Consider the following 26,447-nt stretch of genomic DNA (forward strand, 5'->3'; position numbering starts at 1 on the left):
ATGGAACAGAATACAGAGCACCAGAAATAAACCCACATATATATATGGCCAATTAATTACAACAAAGTTGCCAAGAATATACCATGGGGAAAGGATAGTCTCATCATCTCATACATGATGCTGGGAAAACTGGACAGCTATGTGCAAAAGAGTGAAACTGGGCCCCTATCTTATAACATACACAAAAATCAACTCAAAATAGATTAAAGATTTGAACATACTCCTAGATGAAAACACAGAGGGTAAGCTCCTTGGCATCAGTCTTGGCAAAAGTTTTTTGAATTTGACACCAAAAGCAAAGGCAAAAAGCAAAAAAAAAAAAAAAAAAAACCAAAAACAAATACTTCTGCATAGTAAAGGAAACCAGCAACAAAATGAAATGGCAACCTACTTGAATGGGAGAAAACATTTGCAAACATGATACGGGGTTAATATCTAAAATATATAAAGAACTCCTACAACTCAATAATGTATTTGGAAATTTTTATAATAAAATATTAGGTGGGGGGGGGGGAGGTGGAGTAAGGACTTTAAACTTGACCAGTCATGCAAAGGAAAATCATGGGAGGCCTCTGATAGAGGTAAATGACATAGTTAAGGAGGTATACAAAACTAAATATGATAAAGGTGAAATTATAATAATCTAAGAGAGAAATACCAAAATCCTGGATTACTCTGTGGTAGTAGAAATAAAAAGGAATATTTGATACTTGTTGGAAGAAGTGATCAGATTTGACCCTAAGCTTATGAACAAATACAAGCAATTATTTGAGTAACACTTGATAATTTTTACTTCAGAAGAACTGCATTTCAGATACTTCAGTAATAAAGAAGAAATACAGATTCAACAAAACAAGAGGAGAACTCAAAAACACCAGGGTCTACCTTCCTAAAATGGGGTCTGAAGAATGAGGACAGCAAACCCAGATTGATTCATTAGGTCTTTCCGCATTAACATAGAAATATCTTTAGTGTAGAAGAAGTCATAGGACGCTCAGATATGAGAGGAGGAGAGAAGTTCCCTGGAATACACAAAACCTGATACAGATACACGAGATCCCTGCCTGCCTCAGGAACTCTGTCTGCATCAGTGCATAAGATGATATAAGGTCTGCTCTTTGATAGCATTTAATACAGTATTTAATCCTTTTCTTATTATTAAGAAAAATCTATTCATCATATTAAAATCTTGCTGGTGGAAAAAAGCCATCCATACAGACTGAAATTTATAATTCTTTTATTCCTAAAACATAATTCAGTTTTGCTCTCTCCCCAATGAAAATGTTCCCCATTTTCTTCCACGCCCTCTTGATCAAACTATTTTCAAACTGCTCAGTAACTTTCCATGTGACTTTAAGCTACCTCCCTTTCTCTCCCTCTCTGTCCCTTTCTCTCCAATCAGGAAATTACTATAAAGGAAATTCAGAAACCTTGTCTATAATGATGATGTGGATGTGAGCAAGTTTATGGGTCAGTTTTCACATGGAATGCCAGATGACAGAAAAACAGGAAAGAATATTTTGTAAATCTGCAAAACACTGCATTATAATCACCTGAAAGGGAAAAATGAGTCTGTAGAAGTCACAAACTACCCTCCACAGTTTCTTTATATACTTAAACTGTGAAGGAAAAAAATTAAATACTCATTCTTCATTAGGTAATTCTAGTAAAAAAAAAAATTGTTAACATCAATTTTATTTTTTTATACAACTTGACTGACAAAACACAAAGTAGGCAAATGAACCATACAAACAAAAATCTGAACAGGATAGAGCCACAAACTGGCATCTGGGATAAATCTTCTTGGTTATATATTTGAAAGTACAAATTTGACCACAGGGAAGCCCTTTTTTATTATAACACTGCCAAGGACAATTTGGTTTTCACTTGAAACCACAACTACCAAAGGCTGGATAACATTATATCACCATCAATGATTCAACAACAAAAAAGAGTAAGTAAAGAGGAACAGTCTGGAAAGCATCACTTCATGCTAGGAGTTAAACTGTGCCTTCCTCCCCCTAATAAAGATAGGTTCAAGTCCTGAATGACAGTATCTGGGAATGTGATCTAATTTGGAAATAGGGTCACTGCAGATGTAATTAGCTAAGATGAGGATATACTGGAGTCAGATGGCCCCTAACCTGATATAACTGCTGTCCTTATAAGAAGAGGACCCCATGAAGACACAGAGATAAAAGTGGGTTTTTCCATAATTCTCAGTGGACACCAGCTAGGTGTCCTACAATTAAATTATTACACTAACACCCACAAGTTGCAAAGACTCCACATGCTAAGTCTCTCAGTCCACACAACTGACCCCCACTTCAAGCACCAATCTCAAGTCCTAGACTGTCACCTGTACATCTGACCAACCATCCATAAGTCAGGTCCCCATGACTCCCCTTCCCAAGTTCAATAATTTGCTAGAATAGCTCACAAAACTCTGGGCCACACTTTATCCACATTGACCTGTTTATTATAAAGGATACAACGCAGAAACCGCCAGCTGGAAGAGCCTGGAGGGCAAGGCACAAGGTAAGAGGGTGTATGGAATTTCCATGCCCTCTCTGGGCAGGCACATCACCCTCCCAGTACCTACAAGGATTCACTAGTCCAGAAGCTCTCCAAACCTTTCAGTTAGGATGTTTCTATGGAGGCTTCATTACTCAGATATGAGTGATTCAATCATTGGCCATTAATGATTAAATCAAACTCTAGCTCCTCCCCCTTTCCCAGGGAAGGGAGTGGGGCTGAAAGTTCCAAACCTCTAGTCACAAGGGCGGTTCCCCTGACAACCAGGCCCCCATCCTTAGAGGTTTTCCAAACATCACCTCGTTAACAAACTCAGGTATAGTTGAAAGGTGTGTGTTGTAACAAAAGATGTTTCTTTCACTTTTATCACTCTGAACTGTTTCAGGAGCCAGAAACCAAAGCCAAATACTATATCAAAAGATCCTCCTATGGCTCTTATCATTTAGTAAATGACAAAGGTTTTAGGAGCTCTGTCCAGGAGCTGAGGATGAAGACCAAAATACGTGCATCTTATTATATCACACTACGACACTGCAGAAGTGTGAGAGGATAAATCCGTGTGTGCGGCGCCACTCAGTTCGCGGCGCTCTGTTACAGAGGCCCGCACAGTGAGCACACCCAAGATCAAGAAAAACTTTCAAATCTGAATCCTGAATAATTTTAAATGCAAGCTGTTCTTAACTGTGAAAACTTGAAGTATTTCAGACAATGAATGGATAAACTGTGGTACATCTATACAAAGGAAGATGATTCAGCAATACAAAGAAATGAGTTTTCAAGACAAAAAAAGAAACGGAGGAAACTTAAAGGCATGCCATTGAGAGAAGCCAATCCGGCCAGGTGTTAGATGATTCCAACTATACCGCATTCTGGAAAAGGCAAATCGATGTAGACAGTAAACAGATGAGTGGTTGTCAGGGGTTCAGTGAAAGGGGTGGGGGGAGACAAACAGGCAGAGCACAGAGGATTTTCAGGGCAGTGAAAATACTAGGCATGATACAGTAAGGGTGGAAACATGTCATTATACATTTGTCAAAACCCACAAAATGTACCACACAAAGAGTGAACCCTTATGTAAACTACGGGTTTTAATTAATAATAATGTGTAAGTATTGGTTCATCAATTGTAACAACTGCACCACACTAATACAAGATGTAAATAGGAGAAACTGTGGGAGTGGGGGCGAGGGAACATAGGGCTGCAGACTTTTTATTTTCTAATAACTGAGAACATTAAAATAACCACAATAATGACTACTATCTATAAGCAACATCATTTTATAACAGAAAGATCTTATCTAAAACCAAAAAGTTAGGGGCGTCTGGGTGGCTCAGTCATTAAGCATCTGCCCTTGGCTCAGGTAGTGATCCCAGGGTCCTGGGATCTAGCCCCGAGTCAGGCTTCCTGCTCAGCTGGAAGCCTGCTTCTCCCTCTCCCACTCCCCCTGCTTGTGTTCCCTCTCTCACTGTCTCTCTGTCAAATAAATAAATAAAATCTTAAAAAAAAAAAAAGTTAGGAGGATGTATTCTTGTGATACACAACAGTCCTTCTTTGATAAAAAGATGCCTCATAACAGAATATCTGTCAAAATGAAATAGAAGTAGCTAGGTAGACAGATGAAATATTCTCTTAATTACTTTCATTTCACCCCACACCAAGGAAAATAAAATCATGAACTGACCTAGTTAATGCACTGCTTTTAGAAGATCATTACTCACCTAGTGCTTATAATATCCCTGAAAGAGAAGTAGTAGTAGTGCTATTCCCATTTATAAATGGGGTAACTGACACTTAGAGAAGTTCAGCAACTTTTCCAAGGTGACATATACCTTGCAACTGCAGCTACACTTGATCTTTACTACACGGATCTTATTATGTGTGATTATGCTCATGACATGATAGCATCCTAGTGCAAGTGTATAGCAAGCAACCGGCATGAGGGATGGGAGGCTGAGAAAGAGATCAGGACCAGAGGTTAAGAGGTGGAAGTCATCCATAAAGAAACAATAGCTGAAGATACGAAGTTGGGGGGAAAAGAGCGTAAGGAAGAAAGAAGCGAGTCAGGGAGTGAGCAAGGGCTGAAGGACACATTAAGGTCATCTCTTCTGGCTGAGGAGAAAGGAAGAGCTAAGTGTACAAAGGAGGGGCAGTCAGAAAAGAAGCGAACCAAAAATTGTAATCAGGTATAAAATTGGGGGCCATCATCTTTGACTCCTCTCTCCCCCTAATCTACAACATTCACGCAGCTTTAACACATTACATCCACATATATATGTTTTCAAAACTGTCCTTTACTTTGCATTATTTCATTACCCTAGTACATGTCTTTTATCAATTTTTACTTGGAATTGTTCAAAGAGCCTCCAAACATGTCTCCTTGTTTCCATTCTACCTGCCTCCAAGTAATTCTACCTGTTTGTGTATCCACAGTTTCTTTTACTCCTCCCCCCACAATTCCCAACAAATGGTAACTTATACACACTGTTCAATTCTTAATTTTTTTTAACTGTCTTGAATATATTTTCATATCCACATGTGGAGATCCACCTCTTCTTTCCAAAGACTGCATGGTACTCAATTATAAACATATAATCACCCCCCAAAAAACATTTCTATTGTTTCCAGACTTTTGTCATTACAAATTTTAGCATCAACCTGGCAAGTTTTAACCATATTATTTACAGAATAAGCAAGAATTAAAATCTGAACACTATTGAGCATTTCTATCCTTCCCTTAAGTATATATACTTAAGTATATAAGTATACTTAAAATACTTTATTTTCATAATAGGAAGCTATTGATTCTTACATATCAAACTTGGCTTTTAGTATGCTTTGTAATTTTTTTTATTGAAAGTTGGACATGACATACTAAGTAAAACAAACTGAAATAAGCAGGCCTTTAGCGATGTGGTGGCGAGGTGTGGAGGTGGGAAGGGAAGTGTTCCATAGTCCTATGACTAAGTCCTATAGTCCTCAGTCTTTGAAGGAGTTTGTGCCCCGGGGCCATAATACTCACAAGTGCTTCTTAGTCTCCACCCCCAAGGTGGGACAGGATGGCTAGAGGATATTCGAATTTGTATTTCTACTTCTCTTCCCCCAGGTTCTAGAGGCTAGAATTGGGTATTTCCCTTCTCCCAGGTCGGGTAGGCTCTGACAAAACCAGGTAGGATAGGCTAGTAAAATAGTTTCTCTTGAGGGTAGGCCTTACCAAAAAGAACAGAATGTTTTGGACATATTTCAAACTGGCTATTTTTCCCCTCCCTCTGCCAGAAAGCAAGAGATTTTTCTCACTGTTCTGTGTGGAAACCTGGTAGGGATTTTGTCAGTAAAACTCACAAAAGTATGAAGACCTCCTAGATGTGGGGTGTCCTGGAGTTATTAACTCTGAATTGTCCACACTGAGCCTCCAGCAATTCATCAATTACAGTTCCTGTTTTGATACCCCATACTGGTTCCTGAGAAGGTTTCTGCTTATGGGTTTCTGCTCTACCTGTCTGTCCAATTTGGAGGGCAGCAATTTGCCCTGTGACCTCAGTTCTCTGACGGATCTAAGAAGAGCTGTTGACTTTCAACTTGTTCTGCTTTTTACTTGTTACAACAGAGTGATGACTTCCAAGCTCCTTTTTATAACTAGTCATCTAATTAAAGTCTTTTGTTTCTAATAATATTCATTTGATTTTCTTGATTTCCAGGTAAAAATATGCTTATTTTGCCTCTTCCTTTTCAATAATATGCCTACCATGTATTTCTCTTATTGCATCAGATAGTACTTATACACAATGCTAATTAACATAGGCATGATAGTAGGTAACCCTATCTTGTTCTTTAATGCGAATACTTATTTTAATACTGTACTATTAAGTAAGATGCTTACATAAATATTTACCTATTCCTTTCTAATTAAAAAGTTCTAAAAATCTGAAAGAGATGTTGAATTTTGTCAAATATCTTTCATTATGTGCCTTCTCTGTATATATAAAGATGATTATATGGAATCATGTGTGGGTTGTAACAGAAATCATATCAGCAGCACTTTCATTATGCTCAGTCTTGAAGTCTGAAACACTTCTTGTCTTCTCCAGAATTAGCATAATATTAATTAGTATTCCACCTAATTAAATAACCTTTAGGCACATATACTATTCCTTACCTCCTTACTATCAACTGAATACAGTCAATATTATTCCTGTTGCTTTCATATTTATCATTTTTTCATACTTTCTGATTTTTAAATAATCTCTATGATTCTATTGTAATTATTTGGCTCTTTTTACTAATTTTAACACATTCGGAGCTTTTATTCTTTTAAGCCTTATGCGGGTTTGTAATATCTTCAAATCACATCAGATTAATCACAAACCTAACAGAATGGTAGGCAAGACATTACTTGTTAGAGCCTACCCAACTGCTGCCATCATAAGCTTGTGGTGAGCAGAGCTGAGGAGGTTTTACTCTGATACCCAGCCTTGTAACTGTAAAAGTAGAAATTTTTAAGGAAGAGTTTCTACGTACTACATACTAAGTAGTAAAAGTGTTGGTGATTCTTTTTCCTTAAGCCTATTTCTATTTCTCACAAATTTTTATTTCATTATATTACTTTCATTAAAAAAAAAACTAGTGTTGTTAAAAAGATAAAATCTTACAAAAGAGAGATGATGGTAACTTTGGAGAGAAAAATTTCAGTAAAACGGAAACCATGAGAGTTTGGAGTGAAATCATTTCCCTATTAAGGATAGAAATGAGACAACTGTGAACATTTTCAAGTGGATTTTGGTGGCTTTTTGAAGACAGAAATGAATTAGTGACTACCTTCTGTCTCTCTTCCAAATTTTCCTCATATAATTTCTTCAAAGTTTTTTTCAACATTTAACTCTCTGATTATTATCCATTTATCTTCTATCAGGAAAAAAAGATCATAACGGACTGGAATCACCTGATGGGGCTGAGTCTATTATTAACATACTGACCATGATCTGTTTCACTGAAGAGCAGAAGGGAGTACATTCCAGATGTGTGAGCCATCATGAATGGAAGTGGGAATGAGCACATGACATCTAAGGAACTATAAAAAGAATCCCAGTTTATAGAGGTGGGGTTATGTTTTGGAAAAGATGGACATACAGTGTGATAGTTTTGATGGGACCAAACATGGAGAAGCTTGAACACAAGGCTTAGAAGTCTACACTTTCTGTAAGAAACAGGGATCCCCTGGAAGAGTTTTTTTAAAAGACTTATTTTTTTATTTATTCAGAGAGAGAGAGAGAGAGAGAGAGAGAAAGTGGGGTGAGGGGCAAAGGGAGACAAGCAGACTCCCCGCTGAGCGGAAGCCCAACACAGGGCTCAATCCCAGGACCCTGAGATCATGATCTGAGCCAAAACCAAGAGTCAGACACTTAACCAACTGAGCCACCCAGGCTGCCCCCCACCCTGGAGAATTTTTAAATAGGGGTATCACATTATGAAAGTGACGTCAGAGGAAGAAGCCTTATGATGGTGCACTAGCTAGATCAGAGAATGGCAAACCTACCAGACAAAAGACCTAGGGGACTATTAAGAATGAAAAGACCCATGGGGTGCCTGAGTGGCTCAGTTGGTTAGGCATCTGCCTTCAGTTCAGGTCATAACCCCAGGGTCCTGCTCAGCGGGGAGTCTGCTTCTCCCTCTGCCTCTGCCACTCCCCCTGCTTGTGCTGTCAAAATAAATAAATATTAAAAAAAAAAGAATGAAAGGATAATGAGCATCAACAACTTCATATTTCTCATTCTCTTCTACTGATTCAGTCAACAAATTTTTCCTGAGTACCTTCCACATTCTAGATACTGAGCTCTAAGGATACAACAGGGAATAAGGCAAATATATCTGCCCTCAAGGGGCTTACAGCAAGTCTTTTTTTTTTTTTTTATCCAATGAATTTTTCTTTAAATTCTTATTTTTAATAAATGCCCTCCAAATATTTTCTCATAAGTATTTTTAAATGTAGCAGCACTTTACCTGTAATATAAACTTTAGAATGTTCTGCTTTAGAATGTTTTAGAATGTTCTGTCCTCTTTGCTCCCATAGTATGCCTTCTTCATAGTACCTATCATGCAATAATCACTGATTTCCTTACCTCCTTTCCCACTACATGACTCTAAGCTTCATGATTGCGCAAACCATGTCTTAATGGACACTGTTTCCTCAGAACACCCAGGAAATTTTAAGAGAGTGCAGTGAGTTAATGAATAAATACACAGATTTTATTTGGAACTATGAATAAAACACAGCATTTCCTTCTTCCATTTCCCAGATATAGCTAACAAGTGGTTTCAAGAGTAACTTGATGAGGCGTGCTCCTCAAACTTTTCCACCAACTAAACAAAGCAAATGAGAGGACAAATGTCTCCAGTGCTGCAACTGGCCACAAGTATGAAATAGCTTTTAAGTCACATTCATTCAGGTACTGTTCTATGCAGTAGGGATATAACTAAGGGTAGAGCTTAAGATTAGAGAGGTCAGATGAACAGTAATTAATAAGCAAGAAAAGGTCCTTACTTACCATTTTAGCACAATAAAACTTAATTGTTTTATAAATAAAACTTTCTAAATTTATTTTTTATTTAATGATAATCTTTTATGGTTAATATTTTTAGGTCTCATTTAAGAATTCCTTCCTGATGAAAGTAATAAAGATATTATCACATATTTTCTTCTAAAATTTTAATATTCTGATTTTCAATTTTAGGTTTTTAATCTAATGAATTCATTGTCTGTGTATGTGTGAATTAGGAACTCAACTTTTTTTTTTTTATTTCAATATGGCAACCCCAGCATGATTTCCAAATAGTTCATTCTTTCCCCACTGATTTGTTACACCATCTCTGTCATATACAGAGTCCCTACAAATATCAGTCATTCTTGAACTCTGTCATGTGTCTCCTTGATCTATTCTGTTCTAATTACTTTAGCTTTACAAACTAATTAAGTGAATCCCCCCTCTTCATTTTTCCTCCTAAATAATCTTGACATTTTACCTTTCCACATAAATTTTAGGATCAACTTGCCAAGTTCTGCAAGACAAACTTTTGAATTTGGTTTGAAATTATATTGAACTAACAGATAGATACCGAAAATATTTGACATCTCCAGGCGATTGCATCTACTCATCTATTTATTAAATTTAAGTTCTTTAATAAAGTTTATAACTTTCGGGCGCCTGGGTGGCTCAGTTGGTTAAGCGACTGCCTTCGGCTCAGGTCATGATCCTGGAGTCCCAGGATCGAGTCCCGCATCGGGCTCCCTGCTCAGCAGGGAGTCTGCTTCTCCCTCTGACCCTCCTCCCTCTCATGCTCTCTGTCTCTCATTCTCTCTCTCTCAAATAAATAAATAAAATCTAAAAAAATAAAAAATAAAAAAATAAAGTTTATAACTTTCTCCATGAAGTTCTTACACATCTTTTATTAGATGTATCCCTGAGTAAAGTACTTTTGTTGCTCTTATGACTGGAAATCTTTTTAAAATCACACTGTGTCCAAACATTTTTGTTAAGGAACAGAAGCATGATTTATCTTTTTTAAAGTTATCTTGTATCCAGCAACAGTGTTGGTAGTTTGCATATAGATTTTTCTTAAAATGTCCATATAGACAATCATCTGTAAATAAAAAAAGCTTTCTTTCTTCCTTTCATTTCTTATATTATTTATTCTTTTCTTATTTTACTGGCTAGGAATTCTAGCATCATGTTTCTAAGTTTAAAGACTATGCTTCTAACATTTCCCCACTAAGTATAAGACTTTATTGTGGAGTTTTGAGAGATATCCTTTACCTGGCTAAAGTTGTTCTTTTCAATTTGTAGACTCTCAAGAGTTTATGTCAGTGTGAGCAGTAGTGGTGTTAACTTCTGTTAGTAAGTGCTAACTTCAATCATTTTTCCTCTGGCTATTGAAATGACTATGTGTAATAGATACCGTTCACTGTCTATTTAATATCTGCTCAATGAGTCTTAACTCATTCTGACTAGATTTGCATATTTTCAGAACATGTCAACATTCATGCACACACTCTAGATAAGAAATAATCCAATTATCTCTGACCTTTGTTTCATAAAGAAAATATGAATAATATAACATAAAAAGATAAGCAAATTTACTTGATGTAAGCCTACTAAATATTATAAGATAGGGGCAGATGGCTAAAAACAAAACCCAAAATATTACAATTTTTATCTCATATACATAATATATACTTATATATACATAAATTATATATAAGTCATATAATATATATATTCTAAGATCAAACAGGCCTTCTAAAATAGAGATAAAAGACATAAAGTACAATTCTATTTTAATATTTGATTTTGAATTACAGACCAACATTGGTATAAATGCCTTATTGCAGACATCTACAAAGGAAATGTTGCATAGCCCAACTTTTAATTTATCTTTTAGTCACCACCATTTAAGGAACTTACTTTAATTAAAACCCAATGCTATACAAACTACACTTTATAAACAGAGCAATGCATCTGAATTTTTAAATCCTGCATTTCATGGAAATTATTTCAGTCAGCAAATAAACCAACCAGACACCAGTTTCCTAGGTTCTTAATTCCACTAAGTGTCAAACTTTAAAAATATGTTCTTGGAACTGGAGGGTGTTAGGCTGAGCGAAATGAGTCAATCAGAGAAAGACATGTATCATATGACCTCACTGATATGAGGAATTCTTAATCTCAGGAAACAAACTGAGGGTTGCTGGAGTGGTGGGGGGTGGGAGGGATGGGGTGGCTGGGTGATAGACATTGGGGAGGGTATGTGCTATGGTGAGCGCTGTGAATTGTGCAAGACTGCTGAATCACAGATCTGTACCTCTGAAACAAATAATACATTATATGTTAAAAAAAAAAGAAGAAGAAGAAGAAGAAGATAGCAGGAGGGGAAGAATGAAGGGGGGGAAATCAGAGGGGGAGACGAACCATGAGAGACGATGGACTCTGAAAAACAAACTGAGGGTTCTAGAGGGGAGGGGGGTGGGAGGATGGGTTAGCCTGGTGATGGGTATTAAAGAGGGCACATTCTGCATGGAGCACTGGGTGTTATACACAAACAATGAATCATGGAACACTACATCAAAAACTAATGATGTAATGTACGGTGATTAACATAACAATAAAAATTTTTTTAAAAAGTCTACCATAACAGGAAAAAAAAAAATTCTTATTAAAGAAAGCCTAATTTTAAAAACTGCAGATTTATAAAAAAAAAAATGCATTTACATTAAAATTTTTATATGAAAGAGGGGTGGAGAAAAAAGGGGGGAGGGGAAATTTTGTATGAAAGGATTTTGTTTGAAACTTTTTTATTGAAATTAAATAAGTTCCACTGCCAAGTGAAGAGGAAATGAAGCAAACAGAAACACTCTACAATTATTCACTAAGAAAGCACAACTGAATTTACCAAGGCTGAATTTGTGCTCAATTTTTCAGAAACGTATGTATTGGATTTTACCTGTATATGACTCTTTCCACAACAAGCAATGCTGAAAAGGTGAAAAATACAAAGAGAATTCCACTTGAATAAATACAAGTTTCAGATAACTAGCATAGTTCCATACCCCCTCTAATTTTCCATTCTTTTTCTGATGCAGAAGCAACAAATCTTGTTTCAATAAGAAATCCTCAACAGAAGCTTTCACATTCAGCTGTTAATCAACTTTTCAGGAAAGTGTCACTGCATAATACCTATAACAGAAAACTTCTATAATTTGATTTAAGATTCCTAGTGAAATTGGATTAGCTTTTCAGTGCATGGTGTTTTTTATACTTCTATTTAAAAGCTGTTACTAAAGGAGCTTTAAAAAGGTTAAGGCTTAGGGCAGGGATAAACAGTTGAGGCTATGTGGAGAACTCAAAGTCTAGAGGTTAACCAACTTCAAATCATCTGTGAATGATGATTTTCACAACTACCATACCAAGCCCCTCATCTCACGCATAGAGCCAAACCACGATCAGGCAGAAAACAACACACAGCTGTCTGCAGTTAGGTCCACCTATAATTAACTAGCACACTTCTATTTTATGGCCACTAAAGGTATACATACTAAAAGCAAAATATCCATCAACTAACAAAATTGAGGAGAGGGACGATCAGATCTTTACTACAAAAAGCCTCTTTTTCTGATTATTTGGAAAAGCAATTTTCATTTATTAAGGAAGTAATACTGAAAACTGCTATTGCTACCTCAAAAAATGTATTAACGATATTCTTTGTCCCTTAAGAAAAGCTCACTACACATCTGAAAACTGCAGCAAAGTCACAGCAGGCTAGTCTCCCTGGGTAATGTGCTGTACAGGAATATGACCAACCTGAGCCCAAGTAAGGGCAACACCTAGCTGTGTGCCTTAAAACACAGAACTTAATTAATCTCTTCTGAATACCAGGTTTCTCACTGGTCCCATGGAGTAACAGTATCTGTCTCACAGGACTGTTGTGAAAGTTAAACGAGATGAGGCATATATCAATGTTTATCAGTACCAAGTTAGATTTTTTTCAAGTATTAGAAGCACATTCTTCTTCCCACCCCACCTCTGAAAAGAGCACATATTTGCAATTAGGCTGCATTTTTTAAAGGATACTAACCTTTAATGTAATGTTAATCATTCGTCTCCCTTCCACAATTGAAAAAAAGACTAGTAATCAAAGGTAACTTTAAAAATGAGGGAACAGGGTAACAGGCAGCCTCACTACTAAGGAAAGTACAGTTGACCTTTGTTGCCCAAAACCATCTTCTCCTTAGTTTAACATTTAACAACTGTCTCTTCATTCGTCTCATAAAGATTCTGAGGGACCCTCTAAGTTGTGAAAGATGCTAAATTCATAAGGCACTAATAGAATTCCTACAGTCATGGAGCTGATGTAGAACTTCAAAAGATTCCCTTGGTATCCTAGAGTGCTAAGAAAGTCAATAATTTGGTACATTTTTGTATCTAATGTTAAATCTGAAGGGACAACATGCATAAAATAATACTCCAGACAAACGTGCATATATGATCACCCTACCCATGATATTACTTCCAAATAAAAAGCATGCAAATGACCTTTTGCTTCAGAAGGAAAATAACTTTGTTCCTTTTTGGGAAGGAAGGAAGGAAGGGAGGCAGGGAGGGCGGGCGGGCAGAAGGGAGGGAGGGAGGGAGGAAGGCAGGGAGGGAGGACACCTAGTGCCCAGATCTTGGTTTCTAATACCATTCTCCAATAAAAGAAACTGGGCTCCTTGAGAAATGGATGACTATTTTAAGACTGAGGCAGGAAATATCAAGATGAGCCTGGAGTATCCTGTAGTGCTTACTTGGTAAAGTAGTAACACAGAGCTCAGAACAAAACAAAACAAAAAAACCACAATGATGGGAAAACAAAGGGACAGAAGATCTGACTGAAATAACTCTCAATTTGGAGTTGGGACAATTTGAGCAACAAAGTAGTACTGAATTAAAATCCAAAATATACAATAGATATCTACAAGTAAATACTGATATAAATAAATGGCTGCATAAAGCAATAAATGAGAGAAAAGAGACAAATCTCCATACAGAAGAATTACGAAAAATGTATGTAGATGTCCCACTCTCAACAAGGTGGGCTTAAATGTGGGCTGTGCATAGCCACTTCCTTCCAGAGAGTATAGTATAAAAAGGAGGGGGTAAAAAACAGTATTTTGCAGTGAAAAACTCTAATACTACCTCCACCAAGTGATTAAGGTTAACATCAAAAGTGATAAATCATGCTGATAGTATATACACTTGACATGATGTGATGAAGATGGCCCTTTACCTCTGTGGTCTTCTTCCCCAAAAGACATAACACTGGTCTATGGGTAAAATATCAGACATTCTATAAACCATCTGACGAGTGCTCTTTAAAATTGTCAGGATCATCAAAAACAAAGAGTCAAAAAGCCTGTCACAGCCAAGAGACACCTAAGGAGACATGACTGCTAAATGTAATGGGATATCCTGGATGGGATCCTAGAACAAAAACAAGGAGATCAGGCAAAAACTAAGGATATTTGAAAAAAGTGTGGGCTTTTGCTAATTATAATGTATCAACATGGGTTCATTATTTTTGAGAGATGTACCATACAAATGTAAGACATTAATAATAGAGGAAACTGGAGGTCAAGTATATAGGAACTCCCTACCATCTTTGCAATTTTTCCGTAAATCCAAAAAGTGTTCTAAATTTTTAAAAATATCTAATAAGAAATAAATTACAATGTTTAATATACAAGTTAACATTATGACCCTCATTTTGTCCCAATATAAGTCGGTCACTCTTATTTATATGTAAGGTGTCGAGGAAATGAAGTAGACCTGCCTTCAAAAAAGGTGAGAGCAGAGGCCACCTTTCAGTATCCTGCGACGTACTGCAATTCACATGTGTGCCTAGTTAAATAGTTTAACTAAATTAACCCTCACAAGAACACACAAATGGTTTATTTTGAACCATTTATTTATACTTTATTTCAGGCAAGAAACAGCAGGTTGAATATTAATAATGCAGGCATAGCAAGAAGCAAAAGTGACATTTCTCCCATTCCCAGTATGAGTTCTTCATCAATCACAACATAAAGTTAAAAATAAATTATGTGGGGCACCTGGGTGGCTCAGTCAGCTGGGCATCCAACTCTTGGTTCTGGCTCACGTCGTGATCTCAGGGTTGAGGTATTGAGCCCCACATTAGGCTCCATGCTCAACACGGAGTCTGCTTGTCCCTCTCCCTCTGCTCCTCCCCCTGTGCTTGCTCACTTGCTCTCTCTCTCTCAAATAAAAAAATAAAATCTTAAAAAAAAAAAATGATGTTTTTAACTAATATAATCTGCCTAGAAGTAGGCCAAAAAAATTCACAGGCCTTCAGTGGATTTTTATTAACATAATGAATAAACAAAAGTTCGATACATATATAAAAGATATGTTTTTAAATAGCAACAAATTAAGGAGAGGGAACAATGGGTTTATATCCATTATTATTAATGATGAACCCTGCCCTTAATGTATGTTATGCATCAAGATAACAGCTAAAGACATTATGAAGCCTTCATAATTAGCACAACATATATCCAGATTATAAAGATAAATCTTTATTATTTTTAGAGATGTTTAAAGTCAGGTTATACCCAAACTATTATTTTATGACAATTCACAACACATAAGGACAAAAAAGCAGAAGCCTTTACAGATATCTGTAATCTGTGTTCTTATATTTGTTGGATTCTGTTTTGAAAATGAAACACAAGAAAAAGATACAGTCTCAGTATATGCTCAACAGCAAATGACTTCATGAATATAAACAATGTTCTCATTAAAACTGTGAAAGTATAACCACTGGGAAAGCAGCCACTTTGTCAGTATAAAGACTCTAAGGTTTAAGGGTTAGCACTGCACATGAAATTCATTTTCTCCATCAGTCAGATAAGCAGCTCTAGAAAGGCAGATAAATCCAAAAACATACAAAGTGCTACAGGGTATCACTGGTGCGGTTAATTTCATAGCAACAAGACCTTGAACAAATACAAGAATATTTAAACTATAATGAGATGTGTAGTAACTATAGTACAATATTTAAGTGACTTAGCTCCAGAACTGGACTACGTGAGCTAGATTAGCTAGAGAATTTATTAGTGATGAGACTTTGGACATGTTATTAATCTCTATGAGTTATTATTATCCCTAGAATGGTGATGAAAACAGTCTCTACTTCGTAGAACTGGAAAAAGTATTACAAGAGATATTTCATTACAGGACTTAGAACAACACTCGGGACATGGTAAGTACCCAAAAAAGGTTAGCTATTAGTGGCCATCATTATGGGAGTAATCAGGAAAATCTTTTATACCACAACAAAACCCATTAATTATCTTTTTGTAAAGAACTTCAAAGTTATCAAACTTAGAAATGAATTATACACTTTTCATTTACAAATAAGTAAGATTTCCAAATCTGCTGGCCTGTTCTGGGCTATTTTATAGAGACGTAAGTCTTGGGAGACGACTCCATCAAGATCTCCTGCTTACTTAGTGCCAGGCTATATTCACAGTGTCGGCCACAAACAGCTAACAAACAATACATCAAAATAGCGTACGTACCCTCAAATCAGGAGAAAAGTTGTCTGCAGAAGTTGAAATGGAGTCCGATGATACTACAGAAGCTGATTTTGTATGCACTGAATTCTCTGAATGAGACGTGGAAGCACTACAAAATACAAAAGCAAGTGTGTTTCAACAATGGGGGCTTTAAAGAACAATGTGAACAATGTCAGAATTTTTACTAATTATTACTCCATTATTTATTAAAACTTCCATTGCCAACCAGTCCTACTTTGCCTGTTCAAGCCTATCTCTAAATACGGATAAATTACAAACTCTCCATACTGCAGGGTTAAGTATTCTCACCACATTCCCTCTGGACAGACTTCCCCAGTACTCCTGAATAAACTCTGGGCTAATTCTTTCTCTTTATTCAACCATCCATTCATTCATCCAATGACCACTCACTGAATGATCCAATATATAAAACCATTACACCAGGCACTAGGATTTGGAGATAAATATGATATAGCTTAGCCCTCATGTTCACGAAGCTCACAAACTGTGGCAGAGACAGACAAATCAATAAATGGTGTGTTGTGATAATGATACTGAGCCCTGTGAAAGTGAATAAAGGAAGCCCCCTTTAAAATAGTCAGGAGGCAAGAAGGGGGAACTCTCACACCCTACTATTCTTTGCAGCCCTCTGCATTCCTAACAGGAAGAAGCCTGTATTTTACTACCCCAGTAGGAGGAAGATTTTCTCCTTGCCTGGCAACAGCCCAGCCAAAGAGACTGTCACAACTCAGCCAAATAAAGCCACTACACTTCAAACACCCAGTTTAGTCCAATGGGCTTTGTGTTTATAACACGAAGTTTATAACTGCTTCTCTGAATGCCCCCTTTTCCACATAAGAGTCATTCCTCTCCTTTGTTCTCTGGACTTGCCTATGATTTTGCCATAACTTGCATGTCTCAAATTGCAATTCTGTTATTCCTCAACAAATCCATTTTGCTGGTAATGTAACTGACAGTTTTACTTTCGAGGTTAACACACTACAAACACAGAGACACAGAGACAGAGACAGAAACAGAGAAAATGCACTGTGGGAGAAAGGAAAAGGAAGAACCCAACTTTACCCAGGAAGTTCAGGAAAGATTTCACAGAGAAGATGTTCTTTGAACAGTCTTGGAAGACAGGAAATTGCCAAGCTGACAAACAAGTACGGGAATTCTAAAAACATACAAACAAAAAGCTCTGCAAAGATACAGAATAATCAAAGAGCCCAGAACACTTGAGAAACTACAAAGAGTTCAACAGGGCTAGAGAAGCAGAAGGACAGAAGCTATAGAAAGATGAGCTTGTCTTTGCACCTATATCTTTCCACTAAATCAAATTCTATATAAGCCTGTCTTAAATACCTTCTTCCATTAAATAATTAAGTAATCACAATTTAATTAATTTAATTACCCCAATTACCCCAAAAGGGAGAATTATGTCTTCATTTTCCACAAAATCTACCACAGTGCCTACGTATACTGTTAACATGTATTGTTTGTTAAATTCCAAAACATAGTGACAATATACCTATGCCACAAACTGAATGATTTACATCATTTCCTTTTATCAGTAAAACAAATTTAAAATTATTTAAAGTAAAAAAAAAAAGGTGGAAAAATCTCAGACACTTTGAAGTTTAAAGTTCTAATTAAAAAATATATTTTTCTAAAGCTCCATTCCCAACATACTGAAAGTCCTCCTCACACCCAAAGTCAAAATTTTTTCATTAGATTTTGATAAAATCATCCATCTTGAGATGTGATACTTAAAAACCAGATTGTTTTAAAATTTGTCCACCATAAACCTGCCTGTAACAATAACTAAATTATTTATACACTGTGAAAATCATCTCCTCCAAAAGAAACTGTCACTTCATTTTCTCTTGTTCCATTTTTAAGCTTTACTGGAGTGTGACTGTTAAAGCCGAACTGTGTAGGACACATGAAGGTGTACAACATGATGTTTTGATATACGTATACACCATGAAATGAGTACTGCAATCAAGCTAACGTAAACATCCATCACCTCACATCATTACCTTTTTGTGTGTGGGGGGGAGAAAATCTGAGATCCTCTTTTGGCAAGTTCAAGTATATGACACAGTATTACTCACAACAGTCACCATGCTATACATTAGGTCCCTGGAACTATTCACTTTATATCTAACACTTTGTCCCTTTTGCTCAATCTCTCTCCATTTCCCCCTTTTCAGATCTATGGTTTGAAAATATTTTCTCATATTCTGTAGTCCCTTTTTCATTTTGTTGTTTCGTTTGCTGTAGAGAAACGTTTTAGCTTGATATAGTCCCACTAGTTTAGTTTTGCTTCTGTTGCCATGCTAGTGGTGTCAGACCCAAGAAACCATTCTCGAGACCAATGCCAAGGAGATTTTCCCGTTTTCCTCTAGGATGTTTACAGATTCAGGCCTCACATTTAAATGTTTAATCCATTTTGGTTTGATTTGTGTGTATGGTGCAACATCAGGGTTCAATTTCATCCTTTTGCATGTGGATATCCATTTTTACCAAAACTATTGAACATTCTTGCCACCCTTTTCAAAGACAAGTTAACTGTGTATGTGTGGTTTTATTTCTGGGCTCTCTCTATCCTATTCCACTGATCTATGTGTCTTTTTAGGCTAGTACCATACTGTTTTGATAACTACAGCTTCGAAATATAGTTTGAAGATAGGAAGTATGATGCCTCCCACTTTGTTCTTCATGTTCAAGACTGCTTTAGCTATTTGGGGTCTTTTGTGTTACCACAATGATTTTAGGATTGTTTTTTTCTATGAAAAATGCTACTGGAATTTTCAGAGAATGCGTTGAATCTGTAGATCACTTTGGTCAGCATGGACATCTTATGATTAATTCTTCTACTCCATTAACACAGCATAATTTTCCATTGATTTATGCCTTCAGTTTCTTCCATCATAGTTTTATAGTTTGCACAAGTTTTTAACCTCCTTGGTTAAATCTGTTCCTAAGTATTTTACTCTTTCTGATGCTACTACAATGGAATTGTTTTCTTAATTTCTTTTTTGGAGGATTTGTTGTTAGTATATAGAAACACAACTGATTTCTGCATGTTGATTTTTGTATCCTGCAACTTCCCTGAATTTGTTTATTAGTTGTTACAGTTTCTTGGTAGAGCCTTTACAGTTCTCCATTTATAAGATCATGCCATCTGCAGAATGTTTGCGGGTTTTTTTAAGATTTTTTTATTTATTTATTTGACAGAGAAAGAGAGAAAGCACAAGCAGGGGCAGTGGCAGGCAAAGGCAGAGGGAGAAGCAGGCTTCCCCTGGAGGAGGGAGCCCGATACAGGGCTCAATCCCAGGACCCTGGGATCATGACCTGAGCTGAAGGCAGATGCTTAACCAACTGAGCCACTCAGGCACCCTGCAAAATGTTTTTATGTATTCATACAACGTGAAAAGCATCTCTCCCAAAAGAAATTCACTTAAATGGATTAAAAACAGTATTCCAATTGGAACACTTCATAAAATTTTTTTCAAATGCAAACATATATTTTATTAACTATTTCAAGGTATGACTGTAGTTGTTATTTGTTTATACCCAACAACATATAATAATATTACACAAAGGAGCAGTCATAAGAAATTCTATTATCTAGTTTTGTAATGTAAGTATAGAGAAACTGACAGAGAATGTTTTCTCCCTTTCTTCTTTTTTCTGTTTTGTTGTTGTAGCCAACTTCTTACTAATTAAATGCCATCTGTGTTAAAATAACAGGTAAAATAATCAATTGGCACAGTACTTTGAGAGACATTATTTGTTGCCTACTCCATATGCATACATACCTTTTTTTTTTCCCCTGACTTTGATTAGGGCAGTTTGTGCCCAGCCCAACATGACATGCCTCCTTTTGGCTCCCCTGTGGTTGGGAGAACCGTGTGACACAACTATGGTCAATGAGATTTAAGAGGAACTATGTTAATAGTTACGGAAACTTTTTATTTTCGTAATAAAGGTGAGCAGGAACAGCAGGTTAGCCCTTAACCTTTCCCACTTTCTCCTGACTGGAACAAGAACGTAAAGCTTAGAAATACTGTACCCATCTTGCAAACATGACCAACATGCTGGCCTGCTAAGAACAGGGAGCCAAATAACAGGAAGAACGTAAGTCCTCATGGTATCACTGAGCAGTTGTCCACACCAACTCCCTACTTATGGGATTTTTTTATGTAAAAAATGAAGTTCAATTTTTTTAAGATTTATTTATTTATGAGAGAGAGGTAGAAGGCACGCACAAGTGGAGAGAGGGTGCAGAGGGAGAGAATCTTCAAGCAGACTCCCCGCTGAGCATGGAGCCCGATGCAGGGCTCGATCTCACCACCTATGAGGATCATGACCTGAGCCAAAGCCAAGAGTCAGATGCTTAACCAACTGAGCCACCCAGGCACCCCTGAAGTTCAATTTTTAAAATCACTGTAATAGAGTTTTATATTCTGTATAGCCAAACGATTCTAAACGATATGGCAACCAGCACCTCATAAAGTCTACTTTGGACAAGTTCACATGTGCAATACTACTTGTTATACATATGACCTTCTGAGAGAAGATAAAATTAAAGGCAATAAAACACAATTTGGAATTATGGGTAGCGTATTACTTAGAAAAAATAATTTTGACAGAGAAGATATAATAGCATGTCCCACTGAGAAACCAAAGGGTTCTTTAAAGTCAAAGTATGAAGTAAATATATCTAAGGGAAATAACAAACAAAACCAGGTTCTGTAATTAATAACTTGCAGTCTCGGATTCAAAGAATCAGTCCTTCAAGCATAAATGTGGCAAATAGCTTTTAATTATTAACTTCTCTTTCCAGACATGCATAAACATGGGTAGTAGATATTATAATCCACCGTGTTATATGTGAAGAAACACTGATGTGTAGTTCAATGTAACCAGTTTACAAAAGGTTTTAAACCCCAGGCAAGCAAGGAGAGACTGGAAGAGACAGGGCCAGGGTATATCCTAGGGCTGTTCTTGTGACGATGGCAGACATACACATACGCATACACACCACAGGAGAACTATTCAAAGTTCTCCTGGTATAAACAGGAAGTGCTGCCCTTTATGGCCAGAATGGAGGTGGCCACAGACACCCTAGAAAGCAGAGCTCTATTTTCAGTGGTTTTTTCCTTCCGTCAGATGCACTCTGTGCACGCTTCTGATCGCCACGGGCCACTGGTATAATACAACCTAATGTCCACCGCTCTTTTCCACTGCTCCCTTGCTTATGTTGAGGTCAAACTCTCTATGTTGATCTTTTATGAACCATTCCACAAACAAGCTCTGTATTTCCCTGAATGCACATCTTTGCTCATGCCATTCCAAAACAGAATGCCTCTTTATCCCCATCTATTTATTAACATCCTACCGACTCTTTAAGACCCAGTTAAAAAGCAAGCTTTCCAAGAAGTCCTCCCCTGCTGTTCCAGCTAGAACTAACCTCTCATTCCTCTGCACTTTCACAGACTTCTGCCTATACTCTATAATTATACCTAACACTTGCCACATTAGACCAGAGTTCTTGGGTTACATGGCCACCTCTTTTTTAAATTATAAACTGCTAGAGGATAAGAATCTTGTAACTGGCAAGGCATTTGAACTCAGAGCAAAGACTGCAGTCTGCTAACCTCATTAAGTAACCAATACTACTTTGGTCCTCACTTTTCCTAGGCCCACAAACTTCAAGGCAGTCAGTCCAAACATTCCTGCTATCCTGGTCATCCTGAGCCTCTCTGCAAAAATGCCAGACCTTCTTGTCTATGCTTCCTCCATCTATTTACCCTGCTCAGGTCTTCTTTCAGCTACTAACTCTTCCTAACCTTTACACCAGAATCTTTACTTCAGAGTGACTCAAATGCCTCACATCTTCAAAGGAATTTTCCCTCCACCTCTCTGCCTCAGTTGACCCCTCCTCCCAGGAACCCACTCCCCTGTAGCCTTTTCTAAAGGAGACTCTTCTCCAGCATCTTAAACCCAAAGGTGAAAATAGCACTTCCCCAGCTCCACTCTCATGTTTCTACACTAGTATTACTTTTCCACCTTCATATGTAAAAGACTGACTCCTCATCCTCCTCCTCCTCCTCCTCCTCCTCCTCCTGGCATTTGCATCTACAGCTTCCCTGTTACTGTTATCCACCTACCTTTTAATTACTCCTAACTCACTCATTAAGGACTTTTTCAGTTGTCTGACTTTCTCTTCTCCAAAGCTTCTCTCTGCTCCAAAGCCATCATCATGGGAATTTTAACATCCACAAGGATAAACCAGCAACCACCTATCTCAAAATTCCTCAGTTCCTACACCCCTCACCCACATTCCCACATCAGCAATGTGCTTCTATGGTCATACCCTGGACTTCATCATTTCTGGGAACTACTCACAGTGTCTATAATCTTAAACTCAAGGAAACCAATCCCTGTCTACAGACAGATGGTATCCTTTCCAAATATCTCACTTTTCTTAACTTTTCCTTCATCTAATCTTCAACACGCTGGAGACAAATCATCCCTCAGCCCCTCAACTGGTCATTATCCTTCATGCTTCTTTGCTCTCCTTCTCCCTCTCACTTCTCTATCTATCTTACCTGAAATGTATAGTAATATTTTATAATCTCTTTGGCAAACCTTCAGCATCCTTATTTCTTATCCATTGGCCATCACTGCTCTGCTAATCCCTAAATTTGTATCAATATAACTATCTATCATCTCTGTGCTAAAGCTTAGCTATTATGGAAGAAATCTTCAAACTGGGACCGCTTAAGACTCACAGTTAGAAACATGAGCTAGGCCCAAGGCAGTGCTCAGCAACCCATCACATCCAATCAATCCAAAGTCCTATAGAGTCCACCTCCCTATCACTTTGAATGCATCCATTTTTCCCTCCTAATTTTTACTGCCTTAATTCAACACCTCTTACCTGGACTACAGCAAATCACCTGTCTCCTTTCTCCTACTCATCCAATATATCACCCCAAACCAATACCAAAGTGATCCTTCAAAAACAGAGATCTGATAATATCATTCCCCCAACTTAAATTTTCAGTAATTCCTCAATCCCTCCCAAATTGAGCCCAAACTCCTTAGCATAACGCTTGAAGTCTTCCATGATCTGGCCCTTGTTCTACATAACTAGCTGTAGCTTCAACTCACCTGAAGCCATTGGGAATGGCTTGCAGATTCCCTATTTCTTCTAGCCATTTCACGCCTCTGTTCCTTTGCTACCCCTGCTGACATCGCCTGCAGTGTCCTTCATAGACTTCCATGCCCTCTTTGCCTCTATTCATCTTGTAGGCATTGACTCTTCCTTTACTGTACACTGGATATATTTTTATAATAACTGTATACTTTATTGCATTTAATCATCTACAAGCTCCTCCTCTTATATTGTTACTGTCTAATATAACAATATTGTTATTGTATACTATTGTATACTATTCCAAGATTCTTTCTTTACCACAGATCATTTCCCCTCCTTGCTCTCAATAAAACACGGAAAGTGTCTGAAAAAAGAATATCTGGCACATGTGTTAGTTATTATTTATAACAAATGAATATCACTGCACATGTATTATCCCCCAAGTCAGATTAGCTGCATAAATACTTATAATGGCAAAGCTGCTGTGTCACCTCTTATTAATACTGTTTCTGCTGTGACATATTACAAGTGAGAATATAAATCTCCCCCAGTGACTGTAACCAAAGATTTACTAAAGGGGAAAAAAACCGCAAGAACTACAATTAAAGACCTGGTATTTACAAAATAAGAAGTTATTATGTCTCTTGGACAGTATTATGTTAGAAGTATTAGAAAAATGAATATTATCATCATTATAGAAGCATGTGTCTTGGCACTATGAATGCCATTTTTTTTTTAAGTAGATTCCACAGCCAGTGTGCAGCCTGATGCGGGGCTTGAACTCACGATGCTGAGATTAAGAACTGAGCTGAGATCAAGAATCAAGGACACTTAACCGACTAAGCCACCCAGGTGTCCCACTGTGAATGCCATTTAAAAATGAAGTCTATCATTGCTATGGACTGAATTGTGCTCCCACCCCAAATTCTTTTTTTAAAGATTTTATTTATTTATTTGAGAGAGACAGATTGCGAGAGAGAGCATGAGTGGGGAGGAGAGGGAGAAGCAGACTTTCTGCTGAGCAGGAGCCCGATGTGGGCTGAATACCAGGACCCTGAGATCATGACCTGAGCCGAAGGCAGAAGCTTAACCAACTGAGCTACCCAGGTGGCCCCCCACCCCAAATTCCTATGTTGAAGTTCTAACCCCCAATGTGACTATAATTGGAGACAGGCTTTTAGGAGGTAATTAAGGTTAAATGAGGTCATAATGGTGGGGTTGCTAATCCAGTAAGATTAGTGGCCCTATGGGAAGAAGAGAGAAAAAGCCTGCCTCCCCTTTTCCCCCAATTCCTTCCCTCCCCAATCCACCCCCCCAACAATGAATGCACCTAGGAAAGAGGAAAGGCCATTCGAGGACATAGCAAGAAGACAGCCATCTGCAAACCAGTCAAAGAAAGACCTCATTAGGAACGGAATTGTCTGGCAACTTGATCTTCGACTTCCCAGCCACCAGAACTGGGAGAAATAAATTATTGTTGGTTAAGCCATCTTGTGGTATGGAGGAGCATTACATAATAAAAAGAACTGTTCCTAATTCTATCAGGTGTGATTATGAGATTATGTAAAAAAAAAAAAAAATGCTTTTACTTTTTATTTTATTTATTTATTTTTAAGATTTTATTTATTTATTTGACAGAGACAGAGCAGGAGAGCACAAGCAGGGGGAGTGGCAGAGGGAGAGAGAGAAGCAGGCTTCCCACTGAGCAAGGAGCCCGATGCGGGGCTTGATCCCATGACCCTGGGATCATGACCTGAGCCAAAGGCAGTTGCTTAACCAACTGAGCCACCCAGGTGCCCCTACTTCTTAAATATGTGCACTGAAGTATGTAAGAATAAAAAGACATGATTTGCTTCAAAATAGTTCAGGAAAAAAAAGAACAAGGAAAAGAGATAAAGCAAATATGACAAACTATTCAGTGTGGGTGATGGGTCATTAGAGGATTATTGTACAACTCTCTCTTTTGTGTACACTTGAAAATTTCTTTAGGGGCGCCTGGGTGGCTCAGTCAGCTGGGTGTCTGCCTTCAGCTTAGGTCATGATCCCAGGGTCCTGGGATCAAATCCTGCATCGGGCTCCTTGCTCAGCGAGGAGCCTGCTTCTCCCTCTGCCTGCAGCTACCCCTGCTTGTGCTCGCTCGCTCTGTCTCTCTCTGACAAATAAATAAATAAAATCTTTAAAAAAATTTTTTCTTTAAAAATATAATAGCTTTAGAATCTTAAAAAAAGAAAAAAATACTAGTAATTTTAAGAACTCAGTATTTATTTGAACTCAATGACCAAGCTGTTGAAAAGCAGCAGTCTTAAAAGCAGTGGTGGGGAAAAAAAAAAAGCAGCGGTGGAAGACAGAAATACCACTAGATGAAAATACAATTTTTTCTCCCAATTTCTTAAAAACAGCTTTAAGTGCTCTAGAAAGAGAATGTTGAGTAATTTGCCCAAAGTCACACAGCTAGTAAGTGAAGAGCCAGCGTTGTCCAGATCCAGAGTAGGTAAATAAGAAGAAAAACACTTCTCTGAGAAAACTCTGAGTAGACAATATTCATTCATTTGGCCTATTTTTGTTTTCCAGAGAACTACATTTCCCAGAACTGTTTACTTCAACTTAATAGATACTCC

General features: G+C 37.4%; 1 protein-coding gene across 1 annotated transcript in view; it reads right to left on the reverse strand.

Annotated features, from left to right (window-relative positions):
* The window catches only part of MTMR2 (myotubularin related protein 2), a 108,510-nt gene that overhangs the window by 49,310 nt on the left and 32,753 nt on the right, over positions 1 to 26,447 (reverse strand). The window contains exon 2 of the mRNA XM_078058724.1: positions 16,659 to 16,764. Within this exon, the coding sequence (XP_077914850.1) occupies positions 16,659 to 16,764 (106 nt within the window). The remainder of the gene's footprint in view (positions 1 to 16,658; positions 16,765 to 26,447) is intronic.

Source organism: Halichoerus grypus, chromosome 11 (genome assembly GCF_964656455.1).
Source record: "Halichoerus grypus chromosome 11, mHalGry1.hap1.1, whole genome shotgun sequence".
NCBI lineage: Eukaryota > Metazoa > Chordata > Mammalia > Carnivora > Phocidae > Halichoerus > Halichoerus grypus.